This window comes from Apium graveolens, chromosome 8 (genome assembly GCF_009905375.1).
Source record: "Apium graveolens cultivar Ventura chromosome 8, ASM990537v1, whole genome shotgun sequence".
In the NCBI taxonomy this organism is placed as follows: Eukaryota; Viridiplantae; Streptophyta; class Magnoliopsida; order Apiales; family Apiaceae; genus Apium; species Apium graveolens.
This window is the reverse complement of record NC_133654.1, coordinates 263,166,093-263,181,145: the sequence shown is the minus strand read 5'-3', so window position 1 is coordinate 263,181,145 and position 15,053 is coordinate 263,166,093. Positions and strand designations below refer to the sequence as shown.

At 38.4% G+C, this 15,053-nt stretch overlaps 1 protein-coding gene across 1 annotated transcript; it reads left to right on the top strand.

The window, feature by feature from the left end:
- The first annotated feature begins 13,402 nt into the window (after positions 1–13,402).
- Positions 13,403–14,815, top strand: LOC141680858 (uncharacterized). Its single transcript, XM_074486962.1, has 2 exons — positions 13,403–13,430; positions 13,638–14,815. Exons 1-2 carry the CDS (start codon positions 13,403–13,405, stop codon positions 14,813–14,815), a joined length of 1,206 nt encoding a protein of 401 aa, XP_074343063.1.
- The last annotated feature ends 238 nt before the right edge of the window (positions 14,816–15,053 follow it).

Genomic DNA, 15,053 nt, shown 5'->3' with positions numbered 1-15,053 from the left:
TTTCGTTAGTTGGTTATTTGCCATGTTCTTGTTATTATATATATAACTGCCCATTGTTGCTGTGTAGTTAGAATTATACCCAACAATCTTGAAGAGATTAAAGTTATATATAGTTAATTAGCAAGATGGTTAACGAAACTGCTGATGTTCCTAAAATTGTTGAAACTGATTTTGGTTCTGGTGGTACTCCTACCATTGACCGGACCACGTATCGTTTTCCCCATCCAATTGATTTATCGGGTATGCCTAATAAATTCAGTGGTGGAGCTTATTTTTCTCGTTGGCAGAAAAAATGAAGCTCTGGTTAACGGTTAAGGGTCTATGATTAGTGGTACAGTATGATCCTCCTGGGTTGGATCAAGAGAAAGCTGAATCTGTTAAGGTTTATGCTTTATGGGCTGAGAAGGATGGGGTGGCTAGGGCAGCCATTTTGGCATCCTTGGAGAACACCTTGTTCGATGTTTATTCATCAGATGCCTATACTGCTAAAGTCTTATGGGATAAGCTGGACCAAACCCATAATACTGATTCTCAATGATTTGAGAAGTATTATGTAGCTAGGTTTCTTGATTTTAAGCTGGTGGATGGAAAATCCATGACTGAACAGGTTCATGAGTTTGAGATGTTAGTTCATGATTTGGGTGAGTCCAGTATGGTCTTGCTTGAGAAGTTTCGAGTGATGTCTATGATTCAAAAGCTCCCTAAGTCTTGGGAAGAGTTTGCTCTCTCCCAGAAAAGACAGAAAGGAGAGATCACATGGACTAACTTGATGTTGGACATCTCAGTACAGGAGCAGCACAAGTCCAAATAGGGACATGTGTTGCCTGTGGAACATGGGAGCTCGAAGGTAAATGTAGTGACTGTAGGACAGATTAGAAAGGTAGTCACTAAGAAGGCTAACACTAAACCTGACAAGAACAAGGCTAAGAAACCAAAGACGAACAAACCATGTTGGTCTTGTGGACGGGTTGGTCATTGGAGCAAGGACTGTCCAAGTAAGAAAGCTAAGAAAGCTGGAGTGGTAACTCAAGCAAATACTGTGCTTGGACTTGGAACCACGAATGGGCCAGTAGCTAACATGGTCATTGGTGAGGTTGTTGCCTCTGGAACCGATGACGGGTATGTTACTTACAACCCTGTACTACTTTCCACTTATCTGTCACATGAGTGGTTGGTTGATACTGGAGCTAATGAACATATTTGTGCTGATATTAGCTTGTTTGTATCTTATCAACAGAGTCATGGAGTGACAGTGACGATGGGGAATACTAGTGCTGCACAAGTGCTTGGAATAGGAAACGTGGACCTGAAGTTTGCTTCTGGGCGGATTCTATCTCTCACTAGAGTGTATCATGTTCCCTCTATTCATAGAAATATTATAAGTGGAAGTTGTTTAGTTAAAAACGGCTTTGAACTTTCTTTGAAGTGTAATAAAGTAGTTATTACTCATACTGGTACATTCTTTGGAAAGGGTTACTTGTCTGATGGTTTATTTTTAATAAATGTTGAACCCGTTTTGGGTGGTTTTATTAATGATAGTGTTGCACCTTCTGTTAATTGTGTAGAATCATCTGATTTGTGGCACTTACGACTTGGTCATTTGAATTTTGGTGCTCTAAAGATTATGATGAATTTAGAGTTGATTCCAAAGTACGCCATTGATAAGAAATCTAAGTGTCAAGTGTGTGTAACTGCTAAACAAACAAGGAAACCTTTTCATAATGTTGTTAGGGATTCAGACTTGTTAGATTTAGTACACTCAGACATATGTGAATTTGGTGGTGTGTTGACTAAGGATCACTGTAGATGATTGTAGTAGATAGTGTTATGTTTATTTGCTTAAATATAAGGATGAAGCACTAGATAAATTCATTATGTATAAAAATGAAGCTGAAACACAAATGGCAAAGTACTTAAACGTTTGAGGTCTGATAGAGGTGGTGAGTATACGAGTACCTTGTTTAATGAATTTTGCGCAAACAATGGTATAGTTCATGAGGTTACTCCACCATACACACCCGAATCTAATGGGTGGCAGAACGAAAGAACAGAACTTTTAAAGACATGATTAACAGTATGCTAATTAATTCTGGGTTGCCTAAGTACATGTGGGAAGAGGCTCTGAATACGGCTTGCCATATTCTGAATAGAGTCCCTCTGAAACATATGGACAAGACACCATATGAATTATGAAGAAAGCGTAGGACAAGTTTGAGTTATCTTCGTGTGTGGGGGTGCCTTGCTAAGGTGCTTGTCCCTGAACACAAGAGAAAGAAACTGAGTCCAAAAACTGTTGATTGTATCTTTCTGGGCTATCTTGAAACCACAATTGCTATGAGATTTTTAGTATTAAAATCTAACATATATGGTATTGTGGCGAATACGATAGTTGAGTTTCGTGATACAACTTTCTTTGAGGAAGTATTCCCAATGAAGACTGGTATATCTTTGGGTAGTTCTGAGGATGATCCCACTCACACATTAAGTTCTATTCCTGATCATGTGGAAAAGATGACAAATGTGGGGGTGGATCCTGGTAGTAGCTCTACTCCTAACAAAGTAGAGGAACCAAGAAGGAGTAAGCGTGCAAAGGTAGTCAAGGACTTTGGAAGTGACTTTATCACTTACAATGTTGAGGATGAGCCTTTAACTTTCCGTTAAGCCAAGGATTCTTCGGAGTCAAGGCATTGGAAAGGCGCTTTAAAGAGTGAAATTGACTCAATTATTTCAAACGGAACATGGGAGTTAGTTGATCTCCCTCCAGGGTGTTCTACTATTGGATGTAAATGGATCTTCAAGAGGAAACTAAACCTTGATGGCTCAATAAATAAGTACAAGACTAGGCTAGTTGCTAAGGGCTTTAGGCAAAGAGAAGGCATTGATTATTTTGATACATATTCTCCAGTTGCCCGAATGACAACAATCAGAATACTTATTGCATTGGCTTCTGTACATAGTCTTATCATCCATCAAATGGATGTAAAGACAGCTTTTCTTCATGGTGACCTTGAAAAAGAGATTTATATGGATCAGCCTGAGGGATTTGTTGTTTCTGATAATGAGAGGAAAGTATGTAGACTAGTCAAGTCCATCTATGGCCTTAAACAAGCACCTATAGACTGGCATAAAAAGTTTGATGAAACTGTTTTAGACTTCGAATTTTTTAATTAATGAAAGTGACAAGTGTGTCTACTATAAGGTTAGAGGTAATGATTGTGTGATCGTGTGCTTGTATGTAGATGATATCTTGTTGTTTGGAACCAATATTGAGATTATTAATGAGACAAAGAGTTTCTTGAAGATGCACTTTGAGATGAAGGATATGGGTGAAGCTAGTGTGATTCTTGGGATCAAGTTGACTCAGTCAACTGATGGAATAACTTTGTCACAGTCTCATTATATAAAGAAATCTATACTTGAGAAGTATGGTTATTCAAATTGTAGAATCGCTAGTACACCATATGATTCAAAAGTTGCCTTAGTCAAGAATAGTTCAGGAGTTCCTGTGTCTCAGTTAAGGTATTCTTAGATTATTGGGAGTTTACAATATCTTGCTAATGCGGCTAGGCCAGATATTTCTTATTCTGTGTCTAAGTTGGCTAGATATATAAGCTGTCCAAACAAGACTCATTGGGAGGCACTGGATAGAGTTCTTAGATATCTGAAGGGAACTATTTCCCTTGGTTTGTATTACAGGAGATTTTCGGGGGTACTCGAGGGGTATAGTGATGCAAGTTGGATAGCTAAGAAATCTGGTTCCAATGGAGTGACTGGATATGTGTTTACCGTTGGGGGTGGAGATGTGTCCTGAAAGTCTTCTAGACAGACTTTGATTACCCGGTCTACTTTTGAGGCTGAGTTGTGTGCACTTGATGCCACGGGGACGGAGGCTGAATGGTAACATGGACTCATGAGTATGTTACCTGTAGTAAGCAAGCCGCTTCCTGCCATTTCTGTTCATTGTGATAGCCGTACAACTATCGACAAAGTCAGAAGTGTAAAGTATAATGCTAAAATAAAGAGACACATCCAAGTTAGACTAAAGTCTATAAGGGGTCTTGTGTCTGATAGGATTATTGCTATAGAGTTCATAGGAACTCAGGATAATATAGCTGATCCGCTGACTAAAGGGATTGAGCATGCTATAGTCCTTAAGTCGAGGTTGGGGATGGGACTGGTAACCCATCATAATTCATCAACAACGGGAACCCAATACACCTGAGAGGAGATCCCTCGAAGTGTATTCAATGTGGTAATAACAAGTTGTAAGGATGAATTGGTAGTACCTCTACCATATACATTTAGATACTTATGTATCTGAGTCTATTCCCTATAAACCTTAAGAGGTACTTGAACTGCTAGTTAGCAAGAGTTATTTGAACTCTGAATGGGGTCAAGTCATTTGACGAGATGATAGCAGTACATCTCTGGAGATGCCCAACTAAGCGAATGTAATTGTGTGGTCGCAATTAGAGGAAATGGTTATTCCTCGAAACATTCGACGAACAGGATCGAGACATGACCATTAATGTCTCAAAGCCGTAGATGGCACCATAGCCTTTGACTTGTCGTCGTCTATGGAGTGTGGTTACACCCAACGGATAAAGATTCAAGGTAAAACATTCCATCTGTATCCGGTAGCCATCGAAGTAGAGGACTTAGGAGGGTTCAAACCCGGAAGGGTACTGACTCTGAAAAACATGTCATGTATAAATCTCGTATGCAATTTGATTATGGATTTGTGGGGGATTGTTAGAAAATGGAAAGTTTGAGGCATATTTTATATATGTTCTTGATATGATTTCCGAAAACTAACACTTGGAGGTTGTTCCTTGACATGAGGACTTAAACTTTCATATTTGGATCTAAGATATTTTCTTAGTGGAATCCATGAATATATTGTGACAAAGTTTCTTGTTTGAAATGGGTTATGGGGATTTTGTCCCACATTGATATTGTAAAAGAAACATATTGAGTTTATATAGCATCTTGTGTTAGTGTTGTTTACAACTACTAGCATAAGTGGAATGCTTGTGTGGCCTAGTGCTAGTGGGAACGCTTATATTTTTCTTTTCTATTACAAGTTTAATTATTTATATTGATTATTTAATTATTAACATAAAATATATTGAGTAAGGATTATTTTAATCATACTCCAAATATATTTTGTAATATTAATATTAATTAATCAGGATATAATATAAATAATAAGGAAAACCCATTTTGTTTACTTTTTCTGTTTTGTTACTTGGTGTACCACATCGAGTAAAATAGAAGAAGAGCAACTTGAGATGCCTATATATTGAGAGGTATACTTGAGATTAAAATTACACAAGTCTCGGTGCCTACCTCGCAAACATATATGAGTTGCATAGGTTTTTTGGGCAAACTGAGGTGCGAGTCGCCATTGATCATTGTTGGTTCTGTGGCCAGATTGATCTGTTGCTCTTTTATCCTGGAAGCGATATTGCTGCATTCCATCACAGCTTAAGTGGGGGGCAATAAGCTCTTCAAGAACAGTGAAGTCCTCTTGAAGGGTTTGGCGACTCAGCTGTTTTGTTCTTCTTCTTATCAGAATTTGGAAAGCGATAAGAGATAAGTTTTCTTTACTTTCTTTGTCAATTACAGTCTTTATAGTTTGTTATTGCCTTCGTGTTTTATTTCGTTAGTTGGTTATTTGCCATGTTCTTGTTATTATATATATAACTGCCCATTGTTGCTGTGTAATTAGAATTATACCCAACAGCATGTTCATATGGGCATCGTGTGAATCCAAGCTCTTCCAAACACTGATTTAGTTTCGCATACCAAGCACGAGGTGCTTGTTTCAAACCGTACAAAGCTTTCAACAGTCTATAAACCAAATGCTCATTACCTCTTTGGACAAAGCCCTCAGGTTGATTAACATAAATTTCCTCTTGAACCTCCCAATTCAGAAAAGTTGTTTTAACATCAAGGTGATGCACCTCCCAACTTGATTTCGCAGCAAGAGCAAGAAGTAAGCGTACCATTTCTATACGTGTGACTGGAGCAAAAATCTCCTCGAAGTAAATGCCCTTCTTCCGAACACTCCCTTTCTCTACTATTCTCGCTTTATACTTTTATATCTCACCATTTGCATCACGTTTCAACTTGTAAACCCACTTCAAATCTATGGCTCCTTCCCGATGGTAACTCTGTCAATTTCCAAGTGTTTTTTTCTCCACAGATTCGATCTCTTGATTCATAGCCTTTCCCCAGTTGACATCCTTTGCTGCTTGACTATAATGCGCAGTTTCATCTATACCCATCAAGTACAATTCTTCGTCCTCCAATTCAATAACTTCTGTGTTGGCATAAATATCTGTAAGGCTTCTTATGTTTCTCGGCTCACTGTCGCTCCCAGACTTTAGATTATCTGATATTGAACCCAAGTCACGATCACGATCATAGTCTATATCTTCACTTCCAACACTCGACTGTTGTGGTGTGACCAATTCTCCTTCTTAATATCTTCATTTGTCTGTGTTGTGCCAATTATAATTACTGTAAACGAAGCAACCTTGCCATCCTCAAGATGTTTTTCTGCATTCCAAGTCCACATTTTCTTCTCCTCGAAAATTACATCCCTGCTAACACACACTTTCTTTATTTCAGGATTATATAGTCGAAATGCCTTTGTACCAGGCTCTTTTCCAAGATACACCACTTCTTTACTCCTATTGTCCAGTTTTTTCAGATTTGTACATGCCACTCTCATATGAGCTACACACCCAAACACCCTTATGTGCTCAACATGAGGCTTCGCTCCACACCACGCTTCGTAAGGTGTAATCCCTGTAACAACCCGAGTTGGTAACCTGTTCAGTATGTATATTGAATGCCTGATCGCCTCTCCCCAGAAGTAATTCGGCATTTTAGCTTCCTATAAGAAACTTCTGGCCATTTCAATCATAGTCCGGTTACGCCTTTCAACGACCCCGTTTTGTTGGGATGAGTATGGATCCGTAAAATGCCGAACAATACCAACTGCCTCACAATATACCACAAAATCCTTAGACATGAATTCACCTCCTCTATCCGTCCTAAAAATGCGTATCTTTCTTTCTTGAGTCTCAACCAGTGCACGGAATTTTTTAAATGCCTTGAAAGCCTCATCCTTGCTCTTTAGTAAATATTCCCACATAACTCGACTCCAATCATCAACTAGTAAAAATACATACCTGTTCCCTCCTGGTGTGCTTGGCGAAATCGGGCCACAAAGATCGCCATGAACAAGTTCCAGGGCTTCTTTCGAGCTGAACATTGACTGTGACGGGAACGACTTCCTCATTTTTTTCGAGACCAAGCATCCTGTACACATCTCCTTAGGATGTTCAATGTTGGGCGGACCATATACCATTTTCAGAGTTGATATTTGCTTCATGGCCTTGAAATTTACGCGGCGAAGACGAGAATGCCACAACCAACTCTCTTCCTCAATTTTGACAGTAAACTTTTAGCATCATTGTTTTCTAAAATTATTTTATACAGTCTATTTTCAGAACGTTTCACCTTCATAATTAATCCCCCTTTCGAATCTCGAACCAACAGGAAATCACCTCTAAGAATCACACTATTCCCTTCCTCGGATAACTGATCAAGACTGATGATGTTATTGCACAATGATGGAATATAGTATACCTCCTTGAGAAGGTGTTCCTCCCCGTTCTTGCATTTTATAGCTATTGACCCTCTCCCCTTGATGAGAACAACCGACCCATCTCCAAATTTCACATGCCCTGTCACATTCTCATCCAAGACGTTGAATTTTGATCGCTGGCTTGTCATGTGATTGCTTGCACCGTTGTCGAGGTACCACAGGTTTGACACTGCCTCTGCCTTTCCTTCCTTCAATTTTGGTGTCACACTCTCTTCGTTTATCAGCATCACAACATCTTCCTTATCTTTAACAGCCTCTGTGAATAGTAAGGCTAGTTTATCATCTGGTATTTGGGCAATATTGGCTTCCTCTCTGTTCTCTCTTTCACGCTTTGGCTTTCGACAGTCCGCTGCATAATGCCCTTAAGCACTACAATTAAAATATCTCACTTTGCTTTTATCTCGTACTCCCCGTGGACTCTCCCTACCTCGATACCTTGACCCATATTGTGTCTCCTGTCCTCCCTTGTTTGAGCGTTTCAACCATTCATCCCTTGTCAGCAACAATTTCTTGTCTTCTTTCTCTCTTTTGTTCCACTCATCTTCTGTTAGAAGCAGTTGTACACCACCGCTATCAACTTGACCATGAAGCATCTCCTCATGAGCTTTTAACGAACCAATGATTTCTTCAATCGTCATCTCCCCGATGTTACCAAATTGTTCAATGGTAGAAGCTATCTGAAGGAATTTTATTGGGACAGCTCTCATGAGTTTTTTTAACCACATATGATTATGCTACTTCTTCACCAAGGGCCCGTATCTTAGTTATAAGCCCACTCATCTTTAAGTAGAAATCACCCAGAGCGTCTATATCCTTCATAATCATGGCTTCAAACTCTGCTTTCAGAGTTTGTACCATTGCTGCTTTCACACGTTCTGCGCCCTGACACATGGTTTTCATAGCCTCCCATGCATCTTTTGCAGTCTTCTTTTCGGCGAGGGATAGCAGAATGTCTTCCGGGATGCCCTGGTATATGGCTGCCAAGGCTATCTTATCTGTTCTATCATTCGTTGCCGTATTTGGATCAATCGGTTCTATAGCTACCCAAACACCATGAGCTTGCATATACACCTTCATTTTGATGGCCCACACCGTGTAATTTTCTCGTGATAGCATGGGATAACTCAAGCTTACTGTTCCATCTTTCAATTTTCCCATTTCCCCGGCCGTCAGTCTGGGCATGTACCCGGACATTCACCAAGGACTCCTGAGTGCTCTGATACCAGAATGTTGGAACTACAGAGTAATATATATATTACTATGTGTTTAGTTTAAAAAAATAAGAAAACAAAATGCACGCTGAACAGCTTAATCTGATTATTCTGCAGAACCAGTACAAGATAAAATACCACACCAAAAATAGTAGTGGCTGGAAAATAGGACCCTCCTGATACAAATCAAATACTAGACTTATTCTCCTATAACTCCTGAAAATACTCTACAGCTACAAAGACCACGTCTAAGAAGCTGATCACGACTAACTAAAGAATTCAGACATAATTAAATAACAAAGATAAACAAACAAGTTTAGAATAAACTTCTGCAATTTTGTGGTATATATAGAAAAGGTTTCACTTATCTACGTACTATCTTCATCCAACAGGAGTGGCCTTGAATAATTATAATCTAACTGTAAACATATACACGGTGTGGAGACCATAAGGTCATGTGTTTAAAATTATTTTTTTTTTGAAAAAACAAAAGGAATTCTGGTTGTAAGAATTTCAAAGCCCATGGTGTTTGCAAAGAATCTTGCAATGTAGACATGCTGTTCTTCTGAACTCAATATGTTGTGCTTTGCTCTCAAACAAATGAAACTAGTGCACTAATGTATAATAATGAGTCGATTTTGCATTTCATTTCACCTTCACGACTTGATAATCTGCAGTTTTTTCAAGGTCTTCCAAAAATTTAACCCAAAATCCTAGTAGGAAGACTCTTTGTTTTTTGCTAAATTATGTATATATCAACAACCAAAAAAGGAAAACAGAAGGGATCTACCCTATGCTCTATGATAGGCCATAGAGAAACTATCTATAACCAATCTAAACAAAGATTAAAGATAGAAAGCAACACAAGAAAAGTAACCCAAAAAAAACAGGCACAACCAACTATTACAATCTAGTACAAATAATTAAATCTGGTCTGGAATCTAGCAATTTAGAGAAGTAAGTCGAGGCAGCAAGTCGAGCAATCAGATCTTTTTTTATTCCTGTGAGCAGCTTTCTCGGGCCAAAAATTCCAGAATTATGTGCTCTTGCATTACGTTCACGCCAGATATGGTAGCAGAAAATCTGAGCACTGCAGAGAGCCACTATGCTCTTAGTTTGATCCTGAAGGTGAATCAGGTAAGAGATAAAGGTGTTCCAATCTTCCCCCTGAACAACAATGCCTAGACCAGACATTAACGCACGAAGAACCCAATTGCTATAAGAACAGTGAAGAAATATGTGCGAGTCTGTTTCTCGAGCACATATGCACAGGAAGCATTGCTGAGAGTCTACAATGCCAAAACGATGGAGACGAGCTAGAGTGTGAAGACGGCTGTGACATGACACCCATTGGTGATGGGCATAACGATTCACACGCAGCTTGTGCCAAACCCCTTTGTACCAGGGAACCTGCTCAGCTCTATACCGAATGGAGTTCCATATATCCCATGTTTTTGCCTTAGACGCATTAATACCATCCCAAAGGAGTAAATCAGGACCTGCATGAATCGTTGGATAATCAAAAGTAGATAGCCAATGAACCAACACAGGGTCTAAATGGTGACTGCGAGTGTTGGCTCTCGGGAGGGTCCGGGCTCCATTACACATAATTGCACTGAGTTTGTCACGATGATGCAATCCATACTGAGAAATTATGGGAGAAACCACAGTGGCTGCTAAGCAATTGTTGTGCCACCAAGGGTCGAACCAAATAGAAATAGAATCACCATTTCCTATTTTTAAAGAAACAAACTGCATTGCCAAAGGTCGGAGCTTCAGCATTTTTTTCCAAATCCAAGAACAATCAGACGGGATTTTTGCTGTCCAAAAATGCTTACCCTTTAAGACAGTTTTATTCACCCAAGTGGCCCAAAGAGAGGTCGAATTCGTAACTATTTTCAACAAGTGAGAAATAATATGTGCTTTATTCCATTCACATATATTTTTTAAGCCAAGACCTCCTTCCTCTCGCGGGAGACACACAGTTTTCCAAGCAATTTTTGCACCACCTTTGTGGTTGATATTTCCACGCCATAAAAACTTCGTGAGGAGAGATTGTATATTGGCATGAACAGTGGCTGGCAAGAGGAAATGATTACACCAGAATGCTTGAAGAGCAAAAATAACTGATTTGATCAATAAAGTTCTTCCAGCCAAAGACAGAAGCAGAACAGTCCAAGTATTCAGCCTATTTGTGATTTTGGTGATGAGAGGCATACAGTCGTTAATAGAAAGCTGAGTGGTAATAAGGGGAACCCCAAGGAACCGAACTGGAAGGCGCCCTCGAGGTATCATCAATGAATCAAACCAGGTGATGAAGTCACTGTCACAGTTACACAAATAGCTATTACTTTTGTGTATGCTTGGAACAAGACCACTCCAAGTGGAGAACCTTGAGATTGAATTCATAATATGCAAGACGAAATCTTTAGATCCATGGCTGAAAAATAACACATCATCAGCAAAAAATAGATGAGTTATTCCCATTTCCCTGCAACGCCAGTGGTAGTGAAAATCTGGAGGAACCTTGTTAAGAAGAGCAGATAAAACTTGCATACACATGGAAAAAATGTAAGGTGACAAGGGTCCCCTTGACGGATGCCCTTGGTCCCTTTGAAGTATCCATGGATAATTCCATTCAACTTAACCGAGAACCTTGTGGTGCACAGACAAGCTTTAATCCAGGTGATCACAATCTCAGGAAATTGAAATCGCTTTAAAACTGCCAAAATGAAATCCCATCTCAATGAATCAAAAGCCTTATGAAGATCGATTTTCAGAGCACATTTGGGGGTTCCAGTCTCCCTCTCATATCCTCTAAAAATTTCTTGGGCTAATAGAATATTATCTGAAATGGATCTTCCCGGTATAAAGGCAGATTGGGCATGATCAATGATTGTAGGCATTATCATCTTTAGTCTAGCTACTATAATCTTAGAAATGCATTTATACATGACCCCCGTACAAAGCGAAATTGGACGGAAATCAGCCATCTTAGTAGGAGAAGCAACCTTTGGAATAAGGGAAATTAAAGTGGAGTTCATACCTGCAGGAAGAAATCCAGTAGCAAAAAAAGACTTGATGGAAGCACAAAAATCCGGACCTGTAGTGTCCCATGTTGCCAAAAAGAACTCGACATTTACCCCATCCGGGCCAGGGGCTTTATTTTTCTTCAAACTTTTCAGAGTATTGAAAATCAGAACATCAGTAACATCAGCACTAAGAATAGAAGTTTGAGCCTCTGTTATGGTCTTACAGTCGACAGAGTCCAGTAGTAGGAAGACTCTTTGCTTCCGCTGTTATCCATTCCATATGATATCAAATGGAATTGCATGCAGGAAGTTAAGAGGATCAACCAAAATCTCTATGGCCATTAGGAGACCCGATCTTACATAATGCGGACTATGATTCATCTTAATGCACATTTTAAGTTGCTAATATATTTCATCTTATAATTGCAGTTATTTACCTTGTAATTTACTATAAAATATCAAATATTAATCTAATTTTCTTAGAATACAAATATTCAAAATAATAATGTTTCACTACAATATAATATTGCTTTAAATTTAAGTTTTATGTTTTCTTCTAATGAGATGTAATAATTAGTAATAGTTCTTTATTTAAAAGAAATAATTGTTTAATTTAGGGAAATTAATTTTTTGGAAGTTTGATAAATAATTATATAACAACACAGCAAGTTAAATTTAAAAGTCCAATAAACACTAATATTATTTTATACTAATTATTAATATAACTTATGTGATTTTAAAATTTTATTATATGATCATTAACTTAAGGATTCACCTTATAAACATAAATAATTAGATGTAAATTTTTTATTCAAACTTGCAAGTATAAAATACTTGGATATTAACAATTTAAACCTCTATTAATAACCTACTTCTGTTGTCTAGGCTGATGTTTGTGGCGTATGAACGCACTAAATTATAGTTTTCTCTAAAGTCTCAAAATCTATTTTTCTTAATAAAATTTATTGACTAAACATATAGTGAATAAAATAAACTTGACATTGTGAGATATATATTGATTAGTTTACTCATTATAATTTCAAGTCATTTCATTATACGTACTTATAATTCATTCCATTTATATATATGGCATGTTGGAATATTTAATCTAAACATAATTTATTTATGTGTTTTGTTTACTTGTTTTTAAATAACGTCTGTTATACAGACGTGGTGTATGGGCTTGATTAGGTCATAGATTGTTCAGTTATAATAAGGGTCATGGAGGTGAATCAAGTATATAATTTTTGGTTTATCTCATTTGGTGTAGTTTAAATTCAGACTTGCTTTATTCAGTCATTATCTCTTCAATATTAAGTGTTTCCATGCAATATTCTCTTAAGTATATTTACTTACTCTTTAGTCATATCTAATATCTGGTATCAGAGCTCCAAACATGTTATACACCTAAATCCAGTATTCACCTAAACACCAAAAGACTTTATACACCCAAACCCAGTACTCACCACCTTACAGCGATGGAAGCAACTACAATGGGCAAAGAAGGTTCATTTGGTCTAAGTTATCTGTTACTCACTAATACCAACTACAAAGCATGTGCCATAAAAATGAGAGTATTCATGCAAGCCCATGGCGTGTGGGAGGCTATCGAACTCAAGGATCCAAATAACCCAGCTGAGGACAAAGTGGATAAATGAGCTTTGGCCATTATATATCAAGGCATTCCTGAGGATTTACTTCTGTCTATTGCAGACAAGAAAACATCCAAGGAGGCGTGGGAGACTATCAAGATAGTCCACCTGGGCTCAGATAAGGTGAAAAAGGCAAAGGTTCAGACACTTAAGTCAGAATTTGAAGCTCTAGTTATGAGAGAGAGTGAGCAATTTGATGAATTTTGTATGAGATTAAATGTCCTGGTAACACATATCAGAGCCTTAGTGGAGAAAGTTGAAGAAGCATACGTGGTTAAAAAGATTCTCCGCGTTGTACCTGCGAGATTCCTACAGATAGTATCAGCCATAGAGCAATTCGGTGATATTGAGGAAATGTCTGTAGAAGAGATAGTCGGTTCCCTGAAGGCTCACAAGGAAAGAACGCGTGGGAAAAAGGAGAATGGTGGAGAACAACAACTCCTCTTAACCGAAGAAGAGTTGGGAAAACGAGAACGTAAAGATGGACAACTGCTCTTTACGCGAGAGGAATGGTTAAAACGGACAGGCAAGGGTAGTAGTACCGATTCAAGAGGAGCTCGAGATTTCAATCAAGGCTACAAAGATAGGAGTAAGGTCCGTTGTTTCAATTGCAATGTGTTCAGAAATTATCAGGCTGAATGTCACAAGGCCAAAAGAGACCACAAAAATGAGGCAAATCTAACTCAAATCGAGGATGATGAACCCACGTTACTTCTAGCCAAGTGTGAGGATGATAATGGCAAGATGATCATGTTGAATGAAGACGGTATGACTCCAAAACTGAATGGGAACGAGAAGATTGATGGGTCCAGTATATGGTACCTCGATAACGGGGCCAGTAATCACATGACTAGCCTGCGAAGCATTTTTGAGGATATAGACGAGACTATGGCTGGGAAAGTAAGGTTCGGTGACGGTTCCATAATTAATATCCAGGGAAAAGGCTCAGTCATGTTCACAACCGAGGATGGAAGGAAGTGCATGCTGAGAGAGGTATATTTTATTCTGAACCTATGCAATAATATAATTAGTTTGGGGCAATTATCTGAGAATGGTAGTAAGGTTCTTATAAAGGGTGAGTTTTTGTGGGTCTGTGATGAAAATGATAGACTTATTTTGAAAGTAAAGAAATCTATAAATAGACTGTATAAGATGATTGTCAAAGACAGTAGAGATGCATATTTTCTGACAAAAACAGATGAGATGACCTGGCTGTGGCATTCTCAGTTGGGTCATTAAAATTTTCAGTCTATGGTTCTTAGGTCTAGAAACAGATTGACATAAGGCTTACCTGTCTTCACTCAGCCCAAGAAAGTATGTGCAGGCTGCTTACTATTAAAACAAATCAGGCATCCATTTCCTTCTCAGACGGACTTCACGGCTAAGAAAAAACTGGAGTTGGTATATGGGGACATATGTGGCCCAATTTCTCCATCAACTCTCTTTGGAAATTGATATTTTTGGTGGACGATTTCAT

Bases quoted from the DNA above. Each gene is read 5' to 3' on its own strand.
- LOC141680858 (XM_074486962.1), top strand. From the start codon at position 13,403: ATGGAAGCAACTACAATGGGCAAAGAAG. The intron at 13,431-13,637 runs GTTCATTTGGTC...TGTCTATTGCAG, and splicing joins AACTACAATGGGCAAAGAAG to ACAAGAAAACATCCAAGGAG.